Raw genomic sequence first — 20,308 nt, 5'->3', positions numbered from 1 at the left:
GGTGAAGCCTCTCACCGCCCCTGAGCCTCTGGCCTGTACCCCAGTTCTGTATGCACAAATAAATAAATCTTTAAAAAAAAAACAAATATTGGGGTCCCCTTGACGGTGCAGGGGTTAAATACTCAGGGCTATCAAGCTGTTGCCAGTGGCTGTGGCTTGAGTTGGATCCCCAGCCAGGGAGCTAGCCCATATGGCACAGCAGATATCTCCTGTCTACCAGCTGCTCCCTTCAGTAGATCCACCTGTTCTACTCCCTACTCTGTCTCTGGTGAATCCTCTCACCTATCCTCACCTCTGGCCTATACCCCAGTTCTTTTTATGGCCTCAGATTTACTTTTGTTTTGCTTCTTTAAATCTTGCAGAGTGAACCCTACACTCAAGGGTTTGAGTTTTTCATTCAGAAGGTCAGAAAGTCAAGTAGAGTACTAACTCAGGTATCTCTAATTTTGAAGTTTCAAAGGTGATTCTGAAATATAGAATTAAGACTCACTACTATATAAGAACAAATAGTCTCTCTTCTTCTCTTCCTCATATCCCTTATATCTTTGACACAGTGGAGAGTAATAGCATATCTATCAAGTAAAAAAAAAAAAAAAAAACCCTAGGAAAAAGGCCACAACGTTAATATAGGTTCTTTTTGAAATAACAGTGAGCCATGAAGAATCATAGATTTCTCTAATTTGGAGAAAGATACTCCAGAACCTTAATATATAGAAAAGGCATTAATCTAATGTCCCAAAGCAGTGGTTTCTGGGCTTTCTTGATCATGTGTCAATAAAAAAACTAACAACATGACAATCCGAATATATGTATATTTACTTATAAGTAAACTGCATATACTCCTGTACTTATGTATGTTATACAACATGTAAAAATACTTGATTATGGTGAATAAGATTAATTAAACAGCATATACATTAATCTTAATAGAAAAACCTTTTCATCACTTAGATGTTATTAGTAATAATGTTGCCTAATGGGAGCAGTGTATTTGAATATGTTGTATTTGGTGAACCTGCCATTACTTTGCTTAGTGAGGCAGCTGATAAAGGACTTACTTACATGAGTAAAACTACAAACACCACTGTTTCCTTAGTGTTCGCTACCACGGAATTATTAGAATTCTCTTCTATGAACTGTTTCTCTGTAAGAATCTTTTAAGACCCCATTGTTTTTGTGAGATGTGTAGTTAAAAAGTGGTAGTGAAATCCTTAAATCCACTTAAAAGGCAGGCATAAACAGTAGTATGCTGTAATACACTGAGGAAATTGACAAGTGAGGATGTCATTAACAACCCCTTGGAATTGGGGAGATTATATATAGTATGTGATTATCTGATATATTTCAGGGCCAACATCTTTGTTAACTGTTAATGGAAAGGAATATATTTAGAAGTTCTAATATGTTTTTTCACACCCCAGAGAATCATCATGCATACACTGGAGTGCTTACTTTGACCACCATTACTCCAGATAGCTACATTTAAAAATTCTCTGGAAGTAGCACAGTTCTTACAAGTTATTGTAGTTGAATAAAAGTTGGATAATGAAATGTGAATTCTAATAAGACTTCCAAACTTTTGTCCTTATGTTAACCTATAAATTTGATTATGAAACTATTCTTTGTTTTATACATGGAAAAATTAATGCTCCAGGTAACTTCTGACATTCATAAAAAATGGTTAGGGGTGACATTATAGCTCTAAGATCACAGTTCTACTTTTTCCTCTAATCTGAATCATGGATTCTAGTTACCATAAATAAATTTTTTAAATCAAACTAAAATATTTTTTCATCTGTTTCACTATTTAATATTTCAGGAGAGTTAGTTTAAAATCTGGAATTTAGTAATCATGGCTAGTGATGTGTTCTAAGGCTGAATTTTAGCCAATAAGGTATAGCTCAAAACACACGTAAACATAGCTCTAGTTTATCCTAACTGTACCTGCTTTTTGTTTTGTTTTGCTTTGTTTCAGCTGTCTTCACAAAAGTCAGTGCCATGGATACCCATGCTAAAATCATTACCACTTTGGGCTATTGTGGTTGCACATTTTTCTTACAACTGGACTTTTTATACTTTATTGACATTGCTGCCTACATATATGAAGGAAATTTTAAGGTTCAATGTTCAAGAGGTGAGAAAAATTAATCATCTGCTCCTTAATTAGCATATGTACTTTAAACTACACACAGATTTGGTTTTGTCTATATGAAATTCAGTTATTTTGTATCTTTCCTTTTACTCAGATACACTAATTCTTAGAGACTTCTCTTTTGGCCTTAGAGTTGTTCTTTTTCTCAATGTATGTTATTTCTTGATTCACAGTATTTTGGGGCTGGTATCCTCTTTAACCATAAAGGTCTTACTAGTTCCTAGCAACAGGATATCAGATGAAAAATTCAAGTGGCACCAATATTCACCTGTGAAAGAGATTGTAGTGGGACTCTGCTGGCAGCCCAGAGGCGAGCCGGGAGGCACAGGATCCTTGTACAGAGATTGGTCTGCAGTACTGGAACAGCAGTAGTTGTAAAGCTGTGTGTGAAGGGCCTTTCTGAAACTGCCAGTTCCTTTGATCTTGTGATACCAAGATGGATCTAAGGTAAATCTTGTCTTTAAAGAGATTAAGGAAAAGCCTAGAGAAACCTGGTTTATAAGGAAGCCTGATGTTTTTGCCTTCAGAAATGAAGGATATTACTGAAGGACATGTAAGGATATATATTTTAAGGACAGCTGAACAAAAATGATTATAAACCTGTGCTGCTGGGCACACAACGTACAATAATGTAATTTGTTACAATAGTAAATCAAAGAAAAAGAGGGAATCTGTGGGAGTAAAATTCCTGTATACCCTTGAAATATAACTAATATTAAAATAATTAATTTGAAATGTGTTTCTATAAATAAAGATGTTATTTGTAATCTCTGGGCAACCACTGAAAAAATCATTAGTACTAAGAAAAGCAATCAGCAGTAAAACAGATTACTAACATATGGGAAGCTCATCAGTATGAAACAGTGAACAAATGAAGTCTAAGTCAAGAATTCAACGTAAGAGTTAAAAGCTATAAAACTCTTAAAAGGTGTAAGAGGAGCAGAACCGTAATGGACTATAGTGGAAGATTATTGGTGCTTCAATAGTGTGGATAATGTAATAACATACATTTGTAGAGGTGAGAACCTATATCTCTAAAACATATGCAGTGTTATAAATCAATGTTACCATAATCAGTTTTTTAAAATGGGGGGAGGGGTTAGGTGAAATAGACAACACCATTTTTTTAAATGCAATACCAAATGCACAAGGGACCAATGAGGGAAAAAATGATAAATTGATAAATTGGACCTCATCAAAATTTTAAATTTTTGTATATCAATGGACACTATGAAGAATGAAAATCCAGCAAGGAGAAAAAAAAAATATGTGCAAATCATAAATCTGATGAGGGGCTAGTATCCAGAATACATTAAAAAAAGTTCTTTCAGGCCCTCCTTGGTGGCGCAGAGGGTTAAAGCACAGCACTGAGAAGCTAAAGCCACTTCAGCATGAGTTCGATTCCCACCTGCCCCGGAGGTGACCACATGGCGTGGCAGACCTCTCCTGACCCGCCCGCTGCTCCCCTCAGCAGTGTACTTCGTAGATCTGCCTGTTCTGCTCCCCCACTCTGTCTCTGATGAAGCCTCTCGCTGCTCCTGAGCCTCTGGCCTGTACCCCAGTTCAAATCAATAAATCTTTAAAAAAAAAAAAAAAAGCTCTTTCAATTCCATAATAAAGGACAAATAACCCATTTTTTTAAATGGGCAAAGGTTTTGAACTTGGAGACATTTCTTTACCATGTGCTCAACATCATTAGCCACTAGGGAAATGCAAATCAAAACCATAATGAGATACCACCTCATACCTCTTAAAACTTAAAATGAAAAGCAAACCAGAAAGTAACATGTGTTGGTGCAGAAATGGAAGCCTCAGACATAGGTATAGCCATCACAGAAGCAGTTTGGCATTTTCTCAACAAGTTAAACGTATAAATTGTATGACATAACAATTCCACTCCAAGAGAACTGAAAACATGTCCACACAAGTACCTGAATGTTTTTAACAGCCTTACTCATAATAACCAAAAAGTGAAAACAATCCAAATGTCCATCACCTGATGTGATTAGACAATGTGTGGTCTGTTCATACAGTGGAATATTACCCCCACACAAAGTGAAAGCTAGCCCTGCAGGGAAGAAGCGGCCTGGATGGGATGGTGAATGTAAAGATGGGAAGACTTACTGCACAGCTGCATTGGCATACATGGACTTGACATACTTGCAGCAAATCTTCAGTCATCTGTCTTTCAAATCATACTCAAAACATTGACTTACAGAGCCAACTCTCAGATTTCATCCAGGCAGCTAAACTCAAGAATTCCTCTGGCTACTTTTGAAAAACAAAAGTATATACCCAAATACATCCACACTGATAAAAGTTAAACCGAAAAGAGGCTTTGACAATAGCATAGGATGGATTTGTTCTGAGCAACCTTGTTTCTCCTTAGCTCTCATCTAACAAGAGTCTGACTGTAATCTAACTACTGTAACAATGAATTGCATGCAAGTTTAAAAATCATTCCTCTGATGATTTCTACTTGATGTCTGTTTGAAGTTTTTCTAGGAAAACTATGGGAAAAATAAGCAGTCAATAACTCACCAGTGTTTAGTATTATCCTGTGCCTTTATTTTCTTTAATTCCGTAATGAGAGATTTTAATACAAGAATCTTTTATCTTAGATTTTCATACAAAAAAAAAGACATTTTCCTAATGAATCAAAATTAAAAGATATGTAAAAAAGTTTGAAAACAATTCTCCCCCTCTATGGAACCCTCTTTTTCAAATAGATTTTTTCTTATAACTAGATATTTAACATTCTTAAAATGGCTTTAAGCTTGCTTTGAGAAGCATTGTATTTAAAATTATAATCTGGGCCTCCCTGGTGGCCTCCTCACCTCCCTAGTGGGGTTAAATCTCTGCACTGTCACTGCTAGGGCCTGAGTTCCATCTCCAGGCAAGGAACTGACCCGCATGGCTCAGCAAACCTCTTCTGTCTCATCTGTTGCTCCCCTCAGCAGTGTATTTCAATAGATCTGCCTGTTCTGTTCCCCACTCTGTCCAAGGTGTATCCTCTCACCCCACACACCTCTTACCTATACCCCAGTTCTTCTAAGCAAAAACTAAAATAAGATACAGTTTATTATAAAGTTGTAATCTTTCATTATTTAAAAAATTGAAGTTCTTGATCCAGATATGCTTGCTTTTTCATATAAGTTTTTTTTTATCAGTTACCCTTGCCTTTTTTGACCTAGTTTTCCAGTTCTAGTGCCCCTGTTTCTTACAACTCAGTGCGTGTAGTAGACCATCCATTGCCCTATTTTATGTAGTAATATTATTTTAATCAATTTTTTTAAAGTGAACACAAGGAATCATATCCTTAAACATAAAACTTAACAACTGTTAAGAGATGTCCATGGAATGTATAAATGTTGACAATTTTAGTGTGGGTCTAGGTTGTTGGGGAGATTTTAACATTGGAACTTTAATGTAATTCTGACAAATTTTATCAGTCTTACACTACTAAGGAACAAGGCCAAGATCAGAAAATTCCATTCTCTATTGCTAGGGTTCACTCATGTGTAAGATTTTGCCACAAAGAACAATAGATGTGAGCATACTAAACAGAAGTCCAAATGGAACAAAATATAAGTAGGAAGTTACTTAACATCAAAAAGAAATACAAATTTTTTTCAGCTAAGAATTATAGTAGAACTAGAAGTATATATCTGATTATGTATACTACAAATTATGCTGGGATTATTACCAGTCTTAAATATCACTGAAAAACTATCTCTCTGCCTTTTTTGTGTGTCTGTACAACACTGGCAGTGTTACCCCTCTTTCTCAGACTATAAAAAAATTTGTTTTTATAGAATTAGTCTGTTTAGTCTTGACTTCTCTGGTTTGTGCAGAGGAAAAATGAATAGAAAAAAGAAATTTTTCTTTTTTCTCCATCTGAGGATTATGTATTTTTCACAAGATTAAAAAAAAAAAGCTGATGACCAAATCATTCCCTACAAAGTAATTAATTAACACACTTCCATGATAAATTCTGTTTCATATTTCTAGATTTTTCTTTTTGTTTAGGTAGTAAACTTAAAGGAGAAGAGAGTGAAAAATAGGGTTCCCTCTGTGATCTCTGCCCCTGTACTCTGCTCACAGCATCTACTCACGCACACCTGTCTATGATGGTGTTAACTTTAGGATAATTCATTAAGCTGTACATTTGATTTATATGGCCCTCTGTATCTATACTTTATTGTATAATAAAAGTAATTTTAAAATTGAAAACAAAAACTTCAGTGGGGAGAGTCCATAGCCTAATAGGAAGGCTTGTCTTTCCTGCAACTGTAACCCAAGTCCCAAATTCAGTATTACCTTCGCCAGATTGGACTTTGGGGACATTTGGTACCTTCTGAGACAGGCTCTCCAGGACTTCATTGAACTGAAGCCCTCAAAAAATGAATTTACTTACTGTATATATAAATTAACATATATTACTATGTATTTCCTTTGTTTTCAGGTGGTATCAGATGTGTGTATATGTTATTTTGACTTTCCTCCCACAGTTAATCTAGTACCTTCTTACTGTCTCCAGAACGGATTTTTATCTGCACTGCCTTATTTCGGTTGTTGGTTGTGTATGATCCTATCTGGTCAAGTTGCTGACACTTTAAGGGCAAAGTGGAACTTTTCAACTATAACTGTTCGAAGAATTTTTAGCCTTATAGGTAAGTGAGGTAAATCAGATTTTGTTATGGTTTACAATTATTTACTGTGTTTACAGTGCAAGGCAAAATAAAAATGATAATGTTGGTCATTTATTTTGTTCACATACTGAAACAGGATGATTTATGAGTGCACTTCTGTGCCAGATGGTTCTTTTTGAAACTTGCATTTTGAGAATTATATAACTATTGTCTCTACAACAGTCTGCTAAAAATGACTGACCGCAGATTTTATCAATCACTGTTTTCAGTTATAACTTTACATTAAAAACAGTATTTTAAGTGTACATGCTTTTTCTAAGTGAATACATTTTAAAATTCAATCAGAAAATTTTGACTGCCAAATTTGACTATATTAAATGAGGAGCTATAAATCAAAGGAACCACAAAAAAAAAATCATGTGTTTCAGAATTGCTTTCAGAAAGGCAAATTTAAAACTATCTAGCACAATTACTCATTTTTTTAAAGATCTCAAGTAACTAGAGACCCTGGAAATCACCAGTGGCTATACCTCAGTCATTACATTTCAAAAAAACCTACTCAGATAATTCTCAGTTATCTTCTGAGTACCTTCAGCTCTAAGGTGCTGTCCTGTCCAACTGCTTATTTGCTTCAACTCTCAAGAAATTGTTCCATGTTTGTAAGTGATGTAGATTCCTTTAAGTTCAATCTAATTCTTTCTTTTTTGACAACTCTGTCCAGAATGGTAGCCACTAGCCATGTGTGGCTATTAAATTTAATTGAAATTAAAATATAAGTGCCTATGTCAGTATATACAAATACAGCATTTCCATCACCACTGAGTATTATTGGATAATACTGCTGTAGACACTTTGAAAAAATGGCAGCCGCTCATTAACTCCCTTCCTGTTGTTTATAGTTTATCCTTAACTACCTATAATAAACTATAATATTATTAACAATGGTTAAAGCTAAAGAAGTACTTCCTCAGTTTTAACCCACAGAGTTTACTGTTTATTTTCCTAAGTTATATGAATTTTACATGACATTCTTTTTCAACTATTGCTTCTCTCTAGAACCATATGTTTCAGTCTTCTTCCTTCTCTTTAATATTCTAGATCTTTAGCTCAGTCCTGATCACATGACTATTTACTAACAATGCATAATAAAATTTTTCTCTTTTTGTATTAGTTTCATATGCCCATTTCCTCCCCCACAAATCTGTGTATATAGAGACCCCAGGCAGTTACAATATTTATACTGTAGGTGGCAGCAACATCAAATGTCAGATTTGTACTAGTGTATAGCAAGCAAATGCTGATGCTAGATACCCTTTTTCTTTTTATAATTTTTAAACACCAGGGATGATTGGACCTGCGGTATTTCTAGTAGCCGCTGGATATATAGGTTGTAACTATTCTTTGGCTGTTGTATTCCTAACCATATCAACGACATTGGGAGGCTTTTGCTCTTCTGGATTTAGCATCAACCATCTGGATATTGCTCCTTCGTGAGTATTAACAAATATTTACTGTGATTGGCTTTAATTTGTTTTTTTTAATTGTAAGCTATTTATAACATAAAGTTTACCACAGTAACCATTTTTAAGTGTACAGTTCTGTGCCTAAATACATTCACATTCTTGTGCAACCATTAACCACAGTTCATTTGCAAAAACTTTTCATCTTCCCCACCTGAAACTTTTTATACATTAAACATTAACACTTCATTTCCCCTATTCCCTGGCAACCAACATTCTACTTTCTGCCCTAGAAGTTTGACTGTTCTAAATTCTTGAATAAGTTTTGACTTTGCACAATATAACTTGAAGTTGTTTTAAAATTTAAATTTTTAACTGTTACCATGTCTATCTACAGTATCCCCATAAAATAGGTGCATATAACACACTGTAATTTGTGTCTGTCTACTGCTAGACAGGAACTCTGGGAAGGCAGAGTATCATCCTTAGGGTCCACTATGATGCTTGCACAAAATAAACATTTAGTTAGATGGGTGAATGCCCAAGACCAATGTACAAATCTTTTTGTCTAGCATTGGATAGTTTACAAATTACTTCCACAAGCAGAATCTGTTTTTATCCTTAAAGCATCCCTATGAAATCAGTACTCTTGACCTGTTTTATGGCCGAGGACATTCACAGTCAAAGAAGTCAAATGATATGCATTAAATCACATAGCTAGTAAATGACAGACCAAAATTTGAACTTACTTGAACTTCTTTCTACAGCTCCCTCTCTGGAAATGTTCAAGAATTCTTTTGTAACAGTTGTTAAAGTAAAGTAAAGAAAGGAATTGTGTAAATATTTTGACTCAGAAAATGTTATGTACTCAATTTTTTAAATGGATATGAATTCATTTTTGGAGAAAAGAGGTAGCTTCTTACCATCTTCCCTTTACTTCAAATCCTTCACATCCTGGCAAGCATCCCACTGCTCTCTTAAACTGGCAGTGAATACAGATTGGATAAACAAATAGAAATTGTAGCTATTGTCAAAAGAAGGTGAAAGTGAATGCTATGAAAAAGGAAAAAATCCTTGGTATCTAGTTTATGAAATTATACAGGTTAACGAGAACATTCTCACGTGTACACACAGAATAACTTCATAATATAATAAATGTGCTTGCACATAATACAGTAAACTTTATTATTCCTGTGTCATAACTATGGTCACAAGTCAATGCAAGTAAAATATTAAAAGATTAGTGAGTTCTTAAAAAAGAAAATATTGATCACTAAGGAGCCACCACTGAATCACTGAGAGGCAAAAGAGCAAATCAGTCTAATTTCTCACCATCGTTTAAGCTTCATAGAGAAAACACTGGATGTTTGGCATCCAGGATTTCAGCAAGATTTCCCGTGATGTCCTGGATGTAATGTAGAAAGAGAGACACATTGGATGTGCAACTAGGTAGATTTGTTATTGCTAAATTTCAGTGTTAAGGCATGCTGATTAGTGCATCTAGGCATTTAACAACACTGCAAGGCACAGGATCAAATGCATAAGGCACAAAAAATGAAAGTAACATGTACCCTGCTTACATGTGTGTCAGCTTATGCTGACTTGGAGAATGATAAGCTCATTTACTGAACCATATACTCCAACCAGGACATTTTGTGAGTCTTACAAGTTAAAACGCCATTTATCTAGCTAGCTATGGTATGAATCAAAGCAATTCAGTAACATAAATGGTGGCATAAATACTTGTAGATGTTAGGAGATTGGTGTTGGAAACTACTATACTTGCTCTAAACTGACTGAGATGCCAGATTTGTGGCTCAGATCAACATAGAGGTATATGAAAATCATGTGTAATTTTTAAAATTTAGAAGTGTTCAAATGTAAGATAATAACATCAAAATTATGTTGCCTTTATATTTTGACTTAATCCTTTAGATGAACTTTGAATTTTTATTTTCCACCTAGAATTTCATGGTGCAAAACATGCTATTAATCATTATTCCACCCTCTCTATGGCTTGTTAACTAGGTGGGTTATGCATCTTATGAGTACGTTTTGCTTAGTTGCTTTTTATCTTTGATAGCAATGAAATACCATTCAGTGGATAACACTCTGCTAGTTAGAACAAGAACACTCGAGAACCATAGACCTTTAAGTTTCAAGCACTGGGGGTTGTGGTGAAAATTAAGGTTAAGAAAATTGATTTTTTTTTTCAGATTAAATTCATTGATATGTATTTTCAAAGAAGTGGTGTTATAGATTATAAAATTATACTATTAAGTACTAATTTGGAATCAGGTTGAATGACATTTCAGATTCTTCATCTGTCCATTAAAATGAGATAGTACATATAAAATTCTTAGCACTGTACCTGACATAGGTGTTACAGTAAAACAGCATTTCTATTAATGTATAAATGTATATGTGGTATTTTCTAAGCTTTCTTCTATAGACTGAAATAGAGATTTTTGTTGACCAGATAATTGGTAGATTTTTAACTATTATCCCACAGAATTCTCGTACTCCAGTAGCATAGAATACAGACTGAGTTCATATAACATGTTTTCCAAGCAGTCATCAATCTTCCAAGGTCCTTCCTAGCCAAGTGTAATATAAATACTTGAATGAGATCTTGGTGCTGACATTTAGAATGCTATGGCATTCATCTGCACTTAGTATCTGTCACTGAAAAGACCTGGCAGCATTTGCAGTTAGTTTCTTCTACTGCCAAGGTGTTAAAGTCTAAAAAAAGAAAAGAAAAAAAGACAAGGTAGGCCAAGCTTGGTTAATTTAAGTTATACTCCATAACAGGCATAAGCCAACCAGATCTATGCCACATGGTTTTGTTATTATATCTAGTATGCGTGAGTTTGAACATAAACATATGTTTATTATAGATCACTGAACTTAAGTTCAGCAGAACTTTTATTCAGGTCTTATTTTCATCAGCTCAAGTAGCCATACAAAATACCATAAACTGGGTGGCTTATAATCTAGAGATTTATTTTATTTTTTATAAGTTTTATTTATTTATGCATACAGGACTGGGGTACAGGCAGGCGGTGTGGGGAGGGAGGGAATGAGAAGATTCACTGGAGACAGAGTAGAGAGTAAAACAGGCAGATGGACTGAAATACACTGCTGAGGGGGAAAGCAGGCAGGTCAGGAGAGGTCTGCCACACAATGTAGGTCACCTCCCTGGCCGGGGATCGAACTTGTGCTGTAGTGACTGCAGCAGCTTCATAGTGCTGCGCTTTGACCCATTACACCACTAGGGAGGACCTAGAGATTTATTTTCTCACAGTTATGGAGTCTGGAAACCCAAGGAAGGGTACCAGCATGGCCAGGTTCTGGCAAGGGTCATCTTCCCTGGCTTGCATACAATCATCTTCTCGATATGTCCTCACATAGGCTTTCCTTGATATGCGCTCACAGAAACAGAGCAATCTCTCTCGTCCTCTTGGCCACCAACCCCACTGGGTTAGGTTCTCATCCACATGACCCCATTTAAACATGGTTTCCTCCATAAACCCTGTCTTCACTTAGAAGCACAGCAGGACTTAGGGCTTCAATATATAAGTTTTGGGAGGACGCACTTCAGTCTATAGCAGATACTTTTGCTTTTCTATCTTCATTTAATATCTAAAATGGGGAGAAGAATTTCAGATCAGTAGTCTGCAACCAAGGTTTTGAAATAGAAATAATATCCCGCGGTAAGATTATGTGGACTACCAATATTGATCAGAATTTTATTTTATAATAGCACTGACTATTTCATGAAATCTTTAAAAATTAAAAATTGTACTTTGTATATGCCTATGTAATTTTTATGAAAAGCAGTAAATGTCATTTATTTGGTTAGCTAATTGTTAACACCTTTAGGTTTTTTTGTTAAAAATATCAAACCTAATCTAGTGAATCCTTTATAATCTAGAATCATTTCCTGTACCAGTGTACAGGAAATACAGAAGGCATAAAATCATATTAAATGATACCTCAGGGATGCAATCAACAAAATCCTTAATGTAGGAATAGCTATAGGACAAATAACCCAGTTACTTCAATTAGAAAGAGAGAGAACAATAAAAAGGGAACTAGCTATTGATAGCACACAACTTGGAATGAATTTCAGCAACACTAGTCTGTAGTTCAAGAGGTTATACACTCTGTGATTCCATTTATAGGAAACTTCTTTGGAGCTGCTACCCAAGAGTGGTGTTAATCTCCATGGGACAAACGCTGGCAGTCAGTGCAGCCAGAGCCCGATAGGCCCAGGCACAGGGCCTGAAACACTGCAGGTTAAGTGCCACTTCCCTGGCCAGCATGTGTTGAATGAACATATATGTTATGCTGGGAACCAGAAATGACAAGAGGGAATAAAATGTGATGTTGCAGTGAGACTATGAAATCAGAATAAGCAACCCTGAATTAGAAAACTGCTTCTAAAAACCCATAGTATTACCTGTAAGGACAGTAAAGACTATAAGAAGACAGAGTTCAACATAAGCTGAACTAAAACAGAAAAACCTTCATGGGAGATTTGTCAAACAAGTGGTTTGGTTGGAATGAGTGTGGATTTCAGAGAGTCTAGTATAAATAAAGGGAAGTAGCAGGAACAAGCATGAGAGAAGTGAGCAGCTGGAATGAGAGCAATCTGGATCTGAAACTACTGTGCAAGCCTAGGAAAAGGCTGACCAGCTCCAGGCCATGCCTATCAGGCAGATTACAGTGTTCTTACAGTGAGCAGTAAATCATCTTTGTAGGTTTTGAGTAAAAGCATGACCTGACAATAATACGAATATACAAATTAAAGTTTATACAGTCTGAGAAGCAGTTCAACCATCTATAAAATGTCCTTTAAAATATTTACATCAGGGCCCTCCCTGATGGCACAGCAGGTTAAAGCACAGCTCTAAGAAGCTAAAGCCACTTCTGCATGAGTTCAATTCCTGCCTGCCCCGGAGGTGACCACATGGCGCGGCAGACCTCTCCTGACCTGCCCGCTGCTCCCCTCAGCAGTGTACTTCATCAGTCTGCCTGTTCTGCTCCCCACTCTGTCTCGGGTGAATCCTCTCATCACCCCCTCATCTCTGACCTGTACCCCAGTCTGTATACATAAATAAATAAATCTTTAAAAAAATGAAAAAAAAATATTTACATCAGTAGATATTTTTAAATTATTGAATACTAGTGACATAGTTATGTGTACTTTGTGAAAGTCCATCAAGGACTATACAGGATACATGTTACCCTGTATGTGTTAGCACATACAAAAAAATTTTTTAGTGCTTGCTTTGGCAGCATATATTCCAAAAATTGTGACAATACAGAGATTTGAGTGACCCCTGCACAAGGATGACACACAAATTCACAAAATGTTCCATACTAAAAAAAAATGTGTAGTTGGTAAGATGTGGGAAGTTCAGCAGGTACCACCAGATATATTACATGTTTACATCTGTGAAAACATGAATGATAAGAGAAATAATCTATCACTAAGTTGCCCAAGGTCATTCAAACAGTTATTGGTGGAGCTAGGTCAGGATTTTTAGGTTTCCTTATTACCAGTCCAATGTGACTTATGTTTAGCAGATGATAAGCAGTTCATTCTTTTTAAAAAAAAATATTTATTCATGCATACAAGAACTGCGGTATAGGCCTGAGGTATGCAGAGAGTGAGAGGAGTCACCAAAGACAGAGCAAGGAGCAGAATAGGCAGACCAACCTAAACACACTGCTGAGGGGAGCAGCAGGTGAGACAGGAGAGGTCTGTGGCACCATGTGGGTCTCCTCCCTAGCCGGGGATTGAACTCATGCTGCAGTAGTTTCAGACAGCTTCCTAGAGCCACGCCTCAACCCACTGCACCACCAGAGAGGGCCCATCACTACATTCTTTTTAAGACAGACAGCACCTACAAAGCCCTTGGTGCGGTGGCCTCCTTTAGTCTACTTACCTTCCTATGTCTTGCAGAAAACAACAGATCAATAACATTCCCCCAAAACAGGCAGGAGTTCTCTCATTAAAGATTTGTATCTTGGCGTAGATCAGAATATCTTACCTTCCTCAAATTTACCATTAACATAGATGAGAACTTTTCTGAATTAATTAAAAATGCATTTTTTGTTCATATATATACATACACACACACACACACCCATATATATACACACACAGACACACAAATACAAACACAGTGTAGAGTCAACTTGCCTACTTCTGGAGTGATATGCTGGGACTTAGCTATAAGCAGACATGTTAAACACAGAACAAATAAGTTGTGATGTTGTATGTTTAATAGGATCTCGTTTCTATAAGAATATATTAGAAATGGAAAAACAGGATATTTAGAAAATGTTGCTTACTTCTGTGGGAATATTATAGTATTTCTTTTTTTTTGAATTTTCAACAATAAAATAAATGCAATCAGGAAGTAAATTGTTTTTTAACTTAAAAATATCTTAAGCAAGATAGTTAGGTGTATAAATCATATCTCAGCACTGTTCTATATCATTTAAAAAGGGAACATTTCAGTGGCCATGTTCCTCCTATGTACTGGCCAATTAATTATTGAAATGCAAGTTTTCCAGCAGCTAATCATCCAGTCCAACTTCAATGAAACCTTTCATTTAGGCATAAAATTTTGGAAGGATATAGACTGAAAATGGTGTAATATCTATTGAAAAAAGCTACTTACAATGTGTAGCACAATTATAAACCTCCTTGAAAATGTTTCTGCAGGTATGCTGGCATCCTCCTGGGCATCACAAACACATTTGCCACTATTCCGGGAATGATTGGGCCTGTCATTGCTAAAAGTTTAACATCTGATGTAAGTAGTTAATTGCTTTTAAATTGAAAAGGCCTAACGAGTTCACCTGAAGCTACACAACTGTGTCAAAGTTGAGTATATTGTAATTAAGGATAAAATTCTCAATGTTTATTCTGTGCATTTCTTTGCAGCATAATGCTAATGCCTTAAAGAGTAGGGAACTGAAAGAAAAAAAGGTAGGAAACTATTTTCAGAGAACACTAATGGGACTTTAAATAGAATAGAACTAAGTTAAATGAACATCTTATAGCTAAAATTGTACTTAGCATGATTTATTCTACATAAATAACTTGTATCTTTGGTTTGAACAAATAAAAATTGGCAATGTGAAATTATTCAAGAGGTGGCTGGACAAAAGTGAGGTGTTAGGAAATTATGTGAGAATGAATGTGGATAAGACTAGAGGAGCACTTGGGAAGACCTGATAGGTGTCTTCACACATTTGAAGGACTCCAATATAAAATATGGTTACATATTCTTGGCAATTCCACAAAGATAGAGAAAAGTTATGAGAAGACAATAGGCAGTCTTTCTATTTAATTCTGTTACTTTATAGAATTGACTGCCTAATGCTTTAGAGGCCCTGAAATAATCAAGTGTATTCAACATGCATTTCTTGAGTGCTTATTAACATGCTAAATACTGAGGATTCAAAAGCAAAATAACAAGCTTCTGTACTTGAGAAACTTATCGTTTAGAGGGTATACATAATTGCATAGTTAAAATGCAGTGTGATAGCTACTGTAGAAAGAAATTATGCAGAGTGCTGTGGGCACAGAGGAGGGATCAGTTAGCTTTGTGGACTAGGAGCATGGAGCAGTGAGTCAGAGGCGTGGTCAGGGCTGATACTCAGGCCTGTACAAGGACAGCAAGCTCTTGGAAGCAGAGTGGGCCCAGGGTTAGTCTAACCTGAAGCTGGTCAGTGGCAAAGAGCCAACTCAGTAAGCAGAAACTCAGCATTATAAAAGATTCTCTATCTTGTGTAAGAAGTCAAAATAAATGATCACAATGACCCCTTCTAAATCCATTTCTCTTCTATTTAAAAACATCTGAGCCCTCCCTGGTGACTATAGCACAGCACTATGAAGCTGTCCACAGCCATTGCAGCATGAGTTCGATCACCAGCATGGGACCTCTTCTGTCCTGCCCACTGCTCCCACTGCTCCCTTCAGCAGATCTGCCTGTTCTGCTCCCCATTCTGTCTCTGGACACACACACACACACAAACACACACACATACACACACACATACACACACTCCTCTGGCCAGCACCCTAGCTCTTGTAATAAAATAAATAAATCTTTAAAAAAAATTTGTTTTAATCTAATGGACTAGTTTAACATATTCAAGAGATTGCCTTAAACCTCTAAAAGAGACTTTGTGATCTAGTTAACACAGTCTACACCATAGAATTTCAGAATATATCTTTACCAGATATACAGATTCCAAATGTATATGTGTTCACAGATATTTCTTCTCCACGCCTACCACTTCTAATTCCTTATTTGAATGAGTCAATGACTCATTATTATTTCCTCTCCATAAAAAAATATTATTAGGAAAGGATTTTTTTTTATTCTTCTAAAAGTCTGTGTCTCTATATGGATATATCAGAAATATTTAATCTTCATGGAATATTGTGGCAATATAAGAACCTAAGTCAACATACTACCATATATTAATTTCACTTATTGTTAATAATCCTAGCACATCTGCTAAGGAGAATGAATTCCTAAATTAAGGTATTAAATGTTTATAAAGTAAGAAATTAAACTGGATTTTGGATATGCTATTACAAGACACATATTTAAAGTTTCAAAGGATATTACTTCTAAAAAGAAAAAAACTGTTTTAACCACTATAACAGCTTACATTACTACATTACCAGAGCTTATTATTGTAAATAATAATGAAATAGAGCCTCCTGGTGATATAGGGATTAAAGTCTTAGTGCTATCAACCATCATTAGCCACTGCTGCATGAGTTCAATCCCCAGGCAGGGAGCTGACCCACATGGCACAGCAGGCCTCTCCCACGTCAGCCTAGTAAGTGTATTTCAGTAAACCCACCTGTTCTGCTCCCTAGAGCTCTGTCTCTGGTGAGTCCTCTGAACCCTCACACCCAGTTCTTATATGTATAAATAAGTAAAATTTAAAAAAAAAAGTAAGCATATGTAATGTTTACTTTTGCTACAAACAAAACAGCATTCTCTGAAGTTTTGTTAAAAAAAATTGGAGCTATGTGAGATTTTTAGCCACCAAAAAGCACTGAGGTACTGTCCTGTAGGTCACAGCAAAACCTTGTTTTAGGAACCCTAAAAAGCTGTCAAACATTTCCTGGTAGGTGATGCAATTATTAACTGATTCCAACTCTAGAGTAGCCGTACATTGTTAGCAAATCTAAATGGTCATTAAAATTTAAGAGTTCTAAGATTTATTTTGCACCAGAGTATATTTGGGTCAGAAAGTTATAACCTCAAAGGGCTCCTGCTTTCCCCATGTTTTGTCTTTTTCCCAAAATACATGACCTTATACTCTTCCTAGTGCCTTTCCTTTGCTGTGTCAGTGCTAATTAATTCTACTGCCTGTTGGGTTTTTGGTGCTTTTTGTTTGTTTTGTTAACAACAACAACGACAAAAAATGCTGCAAATGTGCTCTGGTTAGATTGGAACTATAAGAATTTTAAAAATGGTGTTAAGCTTGGCCAGATGGCCTGGAAATTAGATAACTGTCTGATGTTTTTATACCACTGGATTATGCATTGAACAGTTGTTGGATTGGTTTTTTGTTTTTTTTTTACAGATTTATTTATTTATGTATACAGAACTAGAGTACAGGCCAGAGGTGTGAGAGGTGAGAGCATTCACCAGAGACCAAGAGAGGAGCAGAACAGGCAGATCTACTGAAATACACTGCTGAGGGGAACAGCAGGTGGATCAGGAGAGGTCTGTCATACCATGTGGATCCCCTCCCTAGCCAGAATCAAATACAAGTGCTGCAGTGGCTTCCTAGTGCTGTGCTTTAACCTGTTGCGCCATCAGAGAGGGCCCCTGAACAATTGTTTTGAAATCCTTAGTGAATAAATTCCATGCATGTCTTTCAAACCACACCTCAAAACTGAACTTCAGAGTCCATCTCCATCTTTACACCTCTCACCCTTAGCAATGTGGGAGGTTATATACAGGCATAGTACTTCCCTAGTTACACATAATCCAGGGACATGTACACATCTTATTTTAAAATTAAAATGTATTACTTGCTTTGTATTGAAGTATAACATGTATTTTTAAATGCATAAATAGTAAGTATACAGGTAGACAAATTTTTACAAAATTAATACATACCTATAGTAAGTACTCAATAAACAAATAACATTAGCTCCCCTGCAGAGTGCCTAAGTACCCCTTCCTGCTATTCCTCTTTGACCCCCATTAAAAGGAAACACTGGGCCCTCCCTGGTTTCAAGGGGTTAAAACACAGCACTTTGAGGCTCTCCACAGTCACAGATAGCACAAGTTCAATCCTTGGCCAGGTTGGTGACCCACATGGTGCAGCTGACCTCCCCTGTCTCACCCACTGCTCCCCTCAGCAGTGTATTTCAGTTAGTCTGTCTTTTCTGTTCTCCCTCTGGCTCTGGTGAATCCTTTCATGTCGCCTACCCCCATACCTCTGGCCTATAGCACAGTTCTTTTATGCATAGATGAATCTTTAAAAAAAAAAAAAAGGAACCACCATTCTGACTTTTAACATAGTTTTTTCTCATTTTGAGCAGCATATAAATGAAGGCATACAGCATGTACTCTTTTGTATCTGGCTTGTTTCGCTTAACATCTGTATTTGAGATGTACCTATGTTGTGTCGCCCACTCATTTTAGTGCTGTATAATATTCCATTGAACAAATACAGTCATGTGTCTTAACATGTTGGTCAACAACAGACTGCATACATGGCTGTGGTCCCAGTGGGCTAAACTGTATAACCTAGATATATAGTGGGCTGTACCATCTCATTTTGTGTAACCATACTGTATGAATTTCATAAAACAAAATTACCTAATACTGCATTTCTCAGAACACATCCCATCATTAAGTGTCACAGTTCGCTATTGTACATTTGGGTTGGTTCTGGCATGAGGCTTTTACAAATACTACTACTGTAACAGTCTTGTGATACCACCATTTTTGCAAAGTGAACTATACACAAAAATTTCTTTCATTTGCATTTACTTTCTTTCTTTCTCTATAGAACACTATTGGAGAATGGCAAACTGTTTTCTGTATTGCTGCTGCTATTAATGTATTTGGTGCCATAGTCTTCACGTTATTTGCCAAAGGAGAAGTGCAAAGCTGGGCTCTTAGTGATCACCATGGACACAGAAACTAAAGGAATGAATAAATAATCCTGTCTATATTAATGTATTTTTGTTTATCATGTAACCTGAAAGTGCCTTTGATATTTAATGTGTAAACATTCTATATACAAAAAAAAATTGTACTTGGATTCAATTTTTAAGGTTTATAATCATGAAATGTCACTACTTCCCAGATTGGTAGAATTAGCTACTTTTAATTATTAATAAAGCACATATGCTGGAACATATACTTTAGGGTCACCTGCCTGGTTGCAAGTCAGGAAATCTGAAGTAGAGGGTTTCTGTTTACTCTGAATAGCCATACTGACAGGAATGAGCTGAGATGGACCCTTCTATAACTTTGCTTAATTAACTAAACCAGATAATTCTCAGGTCTTAGTAAATACTTGTTTTTGTCCACTTTGCTTGCAATCCCTGACAGGTCTCAAACTTTAGCATCTCCACAGAGCTGCCAGCCACTGTCTAATTTGGCCTGGCAACCTCAAGGAGGGAAGCGTGCCCAGGCAGCTGCCAAACATTCCTTCCCTGGCTTCAGGGCCAGTGCCCAGCCTTTACCAGAGGCAGCATCCAAGACTGGCCAGTGCCAAGGCTCTGGATAGTGTTCTTCCCCTGGGAGCTGTTAATGTGTCCGTAAAGCCCCGAGCGGCAGGAGCAGTGAGATCCAAGGCTGTGGCCGTGACATTCCCTTCCCGGCACATTGACTGGCCTGTAAGCTGCCAAAGAAAAATGGATGCCCCATTAACCACAGATACTGTCATCCTTGACTAAAGCTACCTTCAGGTGAATCAGAGAATAAATGTCCAAGTTCTGTTTTATGAGCTGCACCAAAATAGAAACAAGT

At 36.5% G+C, this 20,308-nt stretch overlaps 1 protein-coding gene across 1 annotated transcript in view; it reads left to right on the top strand.

The window, feature by feature from the left end:
• The window catches only part of SLC17A5 (solute carrier family 17 (acidic sugar transporter), member 5), a 54,520-nt gene extending 34,427 nt beyond the window's left edge, over positions 1–20,093 (top strand). Inside the window, exons 7-11 of the mRNA XM_004673630.2 lie at positions 1,976–2,134; positions 6,693–6,825; positions 8,147–8,294; positions 15,004–15,094; positions 19,341–20,093. Coding sequence (XP_004673687.1) covers positions 1,976–2,134; positions 6,693–6,825; positions 8,147–8,294; positions 15,004–15,094; positions 19,341–19,478 — 669 coding nt within the window. The 3' untranslated portion in view covers positions 19,479–20,093. The remainder of the gene's footprint in view (positions 1–1,975; positions 2,135–6,692; positions 6,826–8,146; positions 8,295–15,003; positions 15,095–19,340) is intronic.
• The last annotated feature ends 215 nt before the right edge of the window (positions 20,094–20,308 follow it).

This window comes from Condylura cristata, unplaced genomic scaffold (genome assembly GCF_000260355.1).
Source record: "Condylura cristata isolate star-nosed mole 26May11 unplaced genomic scaffold, ConCri1.0 scaffold00001, whole genome shotgun sequence".
NCBI classification, from domain to species: domain Eukaryota; kingdom Metazoa; phylum Chordata; class Mammalia; order Eulipotyphla; family Talpidae; genus Condylura; species Condylura cristata.
The sequence above is the reverse complement of the archived record's forward strand: the minus strand, read 5'-3'. Positions and strand labels throughout refer to the sequence as shown.